Consider the following 7,377-nt stretch of genomic DNA (forward strand, 5'->3'; position numbering starts at 1 on the left):
TAGTATTTTATAAAATTGATTTGGTCCAATTTTGCAATAAATATATTGTAGGTCCTTCACAAAATAAACTCATTTCGGGCACTCGAAAAATGGAAAACGAATTTTCCGTGCGAAGAAAATGAAAACTCCTTTAGGCAACATTGTTTGCCATTCCAATATGCACCCTTGTGCATAATATGAGATCATTTGAACAAAGTATGCCATGAATGTGGCCATAAGATTGATCATGTGGCTTGAAAGGCATTGATCTCCACACATGATAGCTCGTTTCTGAGAATACTTTTTTAAAAGAATTGCCGTATTTCAAGTTTATTATTTTTCCTGGTAACTTGGCCACATATAATGACACAACGCGAAGGTTTTGCAATTTTTTGTTTTTTTTGAATTTTTTATGCCCGTTTCAAAATGCGGTCAAAGCGGCGGGAATGACCGTTCCTAGCTAGTGATGGAATATTGGAATTTTTTTGGTGTTTCTCTGATTAAATAGATACTTATGTACCTAGAAATGATTTTTAAAAAAAATAAAGAGCAGACTATAAGGCAGCTGCAGTTCAAATTTGACCCGTTTCCAGCTGAATCGGCGAAAATTTGTCTTTTTCACCAGAGGTGGATAAAAACTTTTGACACCTAACCATTTGGTCAATTATGCATTAAATATGTCCTAGTATTTTAGAAAATTGATTAGGTCCAATTTTGCAAAAAATATATGGTAGGTCCTTCACAAAAAAACTCATTTCGGGCTCTCAGAAAATGAAAAATGTTTATTTTTGCAAAAAAACTCATTTCTCACTACACCTTTTTGAAGATATTTATCTTTTTTCATGTTTGTTATTTTTTCTGAAAACTCGTTCACATTTTGGTGACACAATGAAAAGGTTTTTTATTTTCTTTTTGAATTTCTCAGGTTATAAAATAGCTGACATGATTTTAACATATTATTTTTAGACAACTATGACCAATTTAGATGGTCATAGCATCATATTGCATTCTAATTGGTCCGTAGACGTTTCACGCGGATCGTGCATCATACGCCGTCGGATGCTTGTGGATCCAACGGTTGTCCTCAACCCTTCCACACCAACCCCGAAACCCTAGCTGGTCATTTTCCATCCACCCCCCGCCTCCTTTCTTTCCCACATCCATCCATCTCCTCGTTGTCTCGCCCGACGGAGAGAGAGAGAGAGAGAGCTGCCTCCTCCCTTCCAGATCGCCACTGGCACCTCCCTCTGGCGGAGCTGGCCGCCGTCCATGGCCTCCCTCACGCCCCTCCCCTTCCCCCACCCAACCAAACCGCACGTCCATGGCTCGATCTCGTCGGGAACCAGGCCACCTGCAACCACCGGCCTCCATTGATCCAACCATCCATCCATGCCCGTAGCAGCACTCCCGCCGCCCGTGCTCCGTCCCCAGCAGCGCACCCCGACGCCTCGTCGTCCCCACACAGCCCGCGAGGCACCGGCCTTCCCAGATCCGATTGAGGCACCCCGCCTTCCTCTCCCTCGTCTCAGCTTTCTCCCAGATCCGACCGAGGCAACGCCGCCACCCCACCCACCACCGCCGATCTCTCCCCTCGCCATGCACCTCTCCCCTCGCCTTCCTCCTAGGCTCCAAGGCTCGACGCTCGCGAGGGGGACGCAGTGAGGCCGAGGTGGAGGACGGGGTGCCTGTTCGGCTGCTTCCGTGCGGCCGGCGGCGAGCCGCACGCCGGGCACGCCCGCGCCCAGCTCGTCTCCTCCTCCGGCGTCCCCAACCCCAAGGTATTTTCCTCTCCCGTCGTGCCCCACGTTGAGCCCGTGCGTTTCTCCTTCTCGAGCCAAGGTTCTGACGCTGTCATGCGCTCCTTTGGTGTTCTATTTTTCATGCCCGCAGATGTCGTCCGAGGCGGTCAAGGTGGTGCTGCCGGAGTCAGTGCACCAGCACTCCACCGCACACATGCGATGACGCAGGCGGCTGCTTAGGGTTCTGGCCAGATGTCGAAGGCGAGGCCCCGACCCGCCCCCAACCGCGCCGCCCCCGCCCGTGACGCCGTCTTTGCCGCGGAGTTCCAGAGTTCAAGGACCGAATCAGCGACGCCGTCAGTGACAAGCAGGTTCGACATCTTTCTCGGTTCTTTCCCCTGCATTCCTTTGGTAGCAGCACTAGTAGTATCTGTAATTTCTGCAGGAAATAACTAGTATCTGACTTCTAGGTCTTACAGTAGCATGACAGGCCCATATTTTCTCTTATGAAAATGAACAACCACTCATTTTGGCCATGTTGCAGTCACTTGGAAACATTATCGTAGCCTCTATGCATAGTCAGATAACCCAAAATATCTGCAGTCTGTCAATATTGTAAGAATCTTGCTCGTACCTGTTTGCTGCCGGACCACCAGAAAAATAAGCGAATGCAAGCCATCAGGTGACTTGTTTGTGTCTGCTTGCTGTGAAATTAGTCCATCCGCGTGGCTGTCCGGCCATGTAAAAGGAAACCTAGAAGTTTGCTCTGCATGGAACCGGTGGGTGGGCGCTTATGGACGGATTTTGCATAGAATGTCTAACTTTATTTGGGCTTGCTGATTGTTCATTTTGAGTTGGAGATGAAATTGGTTTGGGCACCATAATCTAGATTTTTATTTTTACCCTTTTGTCAAATTTGCATCGCACATTCGTTATATATATCAGAATGATTAAGAATCTGAAGGTAGGACTGTTTTTCACTCATCTCGCAGTTTCTGGGATGGGTGAGGATCATGGAGTGCTTTGGCTGTTCACAACTCGAGCGGACACGGTACTGGTCAGGTGCCATGGTGCCTGGTGCTTGCGTGGTTAGAAGCAACCTCTGGCTAATCCTCGGGTCATGGATGCCCTCTCACTCCCGTGCATTTGTCCCACTAAACCACTGCTGTAGCTCAAAGGACACTACAAATCTTCAATCGTATGTGTCATTCCTTCATACTACTATCTCTGCCCCCTTTATTAGCCTCAAATTTGGTTGGTCCTTTGTTCGATCAAATGCACAAATCGGATTTCTTCTTGGATGTCTATGTGTGCATTCTCTTAATTCTTTGATTAATGAAAGCAAAATACTGAAAATGTGCATGTTATGACTGGCCAATACACTGAGAAATAATAATGCTGTGCAACTTTATCAAGGATCGACTAGTTAGTTACTGGGAAGCATTATCGAATGTTGTTCTTCCCTGCTCTTACCGGCGTCCTTTTAATTAGCGTATTCTGAGCGAAAAATCTTTCTAATTTTCTTAGTTTCTGAGCCAAATTGGTTGCTGAACCCATTATATATCTGTCAACCCTTGCTGAGTGTTAAGTACTTGCTGGTTGTTATTATTGCTCTTTTTTATGAAGGAAGTTAGTGTTTAACATCTATCGCTTTAACGCCTAGCGACTAAACAATGTTTTGTTTCTGGTTAGTTAGGATGATTCGTCCGCTTGTATCCATTTTCCTGAACTAATTCCGTGTATTACTTCGTTTTAGGTTAATTTACTGATTTGGTTTCCTCTGCTGGTGATGCTTGTTCCTGAAGGCGCTGGCCAAGGAGCTGGTGCAGTCCAGGAAGGCGGTCAACCACCTCTACGAGAACAAGGCCCAGCTCAACTCCATCTCCATGCACCTCGGCAAGATCGTCGGTAATGGACACCCCCTGCATCGTATCTATCTTTCTAGATAGCATTCAGTATGATAACATTTAGTAATTTACAGCTGCTGTTCATGATGCTATTACAAACTCTGAAATCTGGTACTTTAGTCAAATGTGCTTCCTTTTTGAACAACTGTGCACCTTGGCGAGCTCGTCGGTAGCAAACAGTTTCTACTGGCCTCGTATCATTCTATACTAGTATGGATAGATAGCACCCAAGTTTGTTGTCTACTGACCTCTGCTGGTGTCTTGAAATTCTTGGGAATGGCCCGTCCGTCTGGACATGCAGTTAGTCTGAATCTGTTTTGGCAGCTAACATGCCTCGTCATTCTGACTACCTGCTTTCTCACTTCATGGCACTTGAGAACATTCATGTTCTGTTTTCTCCATTCTCACATTCTGGCATATATTACTTCAACGATCTCACAATGGCGGTTTAGGACATGCTTATCCTTGCAAAAAAAAACTGAGCTCAGGCAATACTAATGTTTATATCTATCATTCAGTACTACTGTTTATATCTAATCAAGACCTTATGATTTACACAGGTCGGGTTGTCGCAGGTTCCATGGAGCCCCCTCCCCTCGTCAAGCTCGGCGCCAAGAGCGAGGAGCTGCTCTTCGCCTCGCCTCGCCTCGCACAAGCAACGTTGTCTAGTTGCAAGCAAATATTCATGTATGCTCTTTCACTAGTGTCGACCCTTGCTTTCGTTGTTAATAATACACGCATGCTCCACAACTAATATAGAAGATGCATTTCCATCCCATCTAGTAGGTGCTGACTCGACGCAAACAAATAAAATAAAATTAGTAGCTGTTGACTGCTCACACCCCATATATGCTGAACGATGCTAGCTGCTGTACAATGTGATGTTGCTTGCTTGATTGATGACTTGTTGTCATTAACTAGAAAAAAGAAGAAAACCTTGTCAATTTATTTGAGGAGAATCATGTAGCCCATTCATTAGACAACCAGTACTACTACTTGTATTTGCATGTTTGCTTGCTTGCTTGCTTGTAGCACTATCAAGTGTGAGGAAATCCAGTACTAGGATGTGTGGAGCTGGGACGCTGTTGGATCATTAGCACTTGTAACACTATCAAGTTAGTACTGATTGCAGATAGAAAACCTTGTAATTTTGTTTCCGTAAGCGAAACTTTGTGATTTAATTTCTGGAAGCTAAACATTGTAAGTCTATTAAGAAACTTGAGCAAAATCAGTCCACAAGTTAGTTGAAGTCACAAGTAAGTCTATTAATAACTTAGCACTGGTCAAGTTAGTTGGAGTCACAAGTGCTAAGTCTATCGACTTAGTTTTCTGCTGGAAGTCAAATCTCCTAAACACTAGAATGCTGAAATGTCAGGGTAGCAAGTACTAGCCCTGTGCTTCATTCTATGTACCGTTCTGGTGTCTGTGCATGTATGTGCTAGCTTTTTGTCTAGAATAGTGAGTTGATGCTTCTTTCTACAGAAATACAACATGTTAGCTCTATGGATGTTTATGTACCTACAACTTTTGCCAGCTCTAACTTGGTTATATAACAGTTCAATTCAGTCAATCTTTCGGGTGTTGATACACTACTGTGCAAGTTCTATGGTATGTGAGTTCCTTCTATTGCTGCAAGCATTGACACAATATGTCTTGTGCAGGGAGCTCCACATCCGAGTCTCGTCCATCGTCGGCAGCAAGGAGCTGGGCCAAGGGGGCAAGCAGCGCTGCTGGTTACTTGGGGCACCATGGCGTGTGGCGGCCTATTTTGCTTCCAAGAGCAGTACTGTTTATTTGAAATTGAATGATGTACTCGGCTACCGCCTAGTAAAAAATTGAATGATTGTCATGTACTGTCTATGATGTAGTGAGCTTTAGGAGTGAAATGAAATTTTATTTGCTGTTGTATGTGTTATTTTCCTGTAATGTTGTGTACATTTTACTTGAACATTAAGTTCTCTAGAAAATGTTCTTACTGGACCTGATAGTGGCCACAGCCCAAATATACTTGTACTATTAAGATGCCATGGCCCAAAATAACCTTGGCTGAAAAGCTATTCAGAAGTACTATAAGAAGGCCTCGACTCAAATAGAAAATAGAAACAAAAAGGAAACAAACTCTGTGGAAAGGTAAAGGCCCATGATAGAAAAGGCCCAAAAACATCTAGGAAAAAATCATAAATGGGCCGAATTGTTGGGCTAGGCCCATGTAGAAAACTGAATTGGACCGAGCTGAATCTTGTGCCACATCAGCTTGCCACGCTGGATGCCTACGTGGCCTGGGGAGGTTGCTAGTGACCAAAACGCCACAGTAGAAGTATTTTGGTCGTAAACGTCTTTGACCATTCCAGAAGAAAGGTCGCTATAGTCAGTTTACGACCGCCAGCTTTTGACCTTCTATTTTTGGTCACAAAAAGGTCGTAAATGGAAATTTGTGACCTTTCAGTGACCAATAGTGGTGGTTACAGGTTGACATATTTCTTGTAGTGACCAAAGGTTAAAACAGTAAACATGATCCACGTGACGAAGAGGAGAAGCAAACACACACTCCGAGACATACGCGCCGTAGAGCCCGTCACCCCTAAGTTCAACCCCTGGTTGGCCTGCCCGATCACTTTTGATCGCAGGGATCACCCGACAAGCATCCGGCATGAAGGATTAGCTGCCTTGGTGTTAGACCCAATAATAAACGGATACCATCTCACACGAGTCCTTATGGACGGCAGTAGTGGTCTAAATCTGATATATCTGGACACCGTCCGCAAAATGGGGATAGACCCGACAAAAATCAGCCACAGTAATACTACCTTCAAGGGAGTAATATCAGGCCCAGAGGCCCGCTCCACGGGCTCTCTAATACTAGAGGTTGTATTTGGTTCACCCGACAACTACCGAAGTGAGAAGTTAGACTTCGACATTGCTCCATTCCTAATCGGCTATCAAGCACTACTCGGAAGAACAACTTTCGCTCATTTTAATGCGGCACCACATTACGCTTCTCTTAAGCTTAAGATGCCTGGTCCACGTGGCACCATCACAGTTGGTGGAAATATTGAGCATTCTCTACACGCGGAAGAACGTGCGGCGGCTCTAACAGCCGAGCACTAGACGGCCTCACCAACTAGAATAAATGACAGGTCGTCAAGACCGCGGACACGGTTGGACGAGTTCGGCGCATCACTAGATATACCTGAGACTGGTTTGATGGTTAAACCCTCATAGACGGTACCAGGGGCTTCCCGCGTGTAATCAGGGCTAGTTCGGCTCAACTTGACTTATCTTGAATTTTAATGGTTAATCGAGAATAACCAATTTTTTGGCACGACAACTTTCACCTAAGTTATTCTCTTTTACAGATGACAATCGTGCTACACCCGTCCAGGACACGGCACAACAGAGACACAGGCGTAGACGTGTAGTAGGGACCCGCTCAAAGGTTTCTTTTCAGATTAAGACCCCGCGTAAACCTTTTTTACTGTCTCTTGTTGTTCACACCCTCCAGATACTCAATACAACCGAGAAGGATGCTGACGTTATTGGCATTTCGCCACGTTAGAATATTGCACATACCTGGACACTCGGGGTTTATTATTAAGGGCATTGTTCAGCCCGGCCTATGTTATAAAGACCGAATACCTTAGGGAGTGTTCGGCATCGCGAGTTTGGCCTTATATGCATTAGCTCCGAATCATGTCTTTGGTCAAATGTTGGGTTTGCCCGGCTCCCGTGTTTTGCTACCTTACGTTCCGCTC

General features: G+C 45.1%; 1 protein-coding gene across 6 annotated transcripts; it reads left to right on the forward strand.

The window, feature by feature from the left end:
- Positions 1 to 1,159: 1,159 nt before the first annotated feature.
- LOC125539281 (uncharacterized) lies at positions 1,160 to 5,521 on the forward strand. Of its 6 annotated transcripts, none has more exons than XR_015617153.1 (6): positions 1,160 to 1,757; positions 1,870 to 2,106; positions 2,711 to 2,916; positions 3,524 to 3,626; positions 4,186 to 4,312; positions 5,287 to 5,521. XR_015617153.1 is itself a non-coding variant. In XM_087544623.1 (5 exons), the coding sequence occupies exons 3-5, from the start codon at positions 3,605 to 3,607 to the stop codon at positions 5,462 to 5,464; spliced, it is 327 nt and encodes a 108-aa protein (XP_087400749.1). In that variant the 5' UTR covers positions 1,160 to 1,757; positions 1,870 to 2,916; positions 3,475 to 3,604; the 3' UTR covers positions 5,465 to 5,521. The 6 variants fall into 6 exon arrangements, 3 of the variants coding, with proteins under 3 accessions (XP_087400749.1, XP_087400748.1, XP_087400750.1); XR_007296785.2 differs by having other exon boundaries at positions 1,870 to 2,089; XR_015617154.1 differs by having other exon boundaries at positions 1,870 to 2,074.
- The last annotated feature ends 1,856 nt before the right edge of the window (positions 5,522 to 7,377 follow it).

Source organism: Triticum urartu, chromosome 2A (assembly GCF_056163025.1).
Source record: "Triticum urartu cultivar PI428250 chromosome 2A, HENAU_Tu73, whole genome shotgun sequence".
Taxonomy (NCBI): Eukaryota; Viridiplantae; Streptophyta; class Magnoliopsida; order Poales; family Poaceae; genus Triticum; species Triticum urartu.

Coding starts and splice junctions, on each gene's coding strand:
- LOC125539281 (XM_087544623.1), top strand. CDS start 3,605: ATGCACCTCGGCAAGATCGTCG. Junction 3,627..4,185: donor GCACCTCGGCAAGATCGTCG/GTAATGGACACC, acceptor TGATTTACACAG/GTCGGGTTGTCGCAGGTTCC. Junction 4,313..5,286: donor AGTTGCAAGCAAATATTCAT/GTATGCTCTTTC, acceptor TGTCTTGTGCAG/GGAGCTCCACATCCGAGTCT.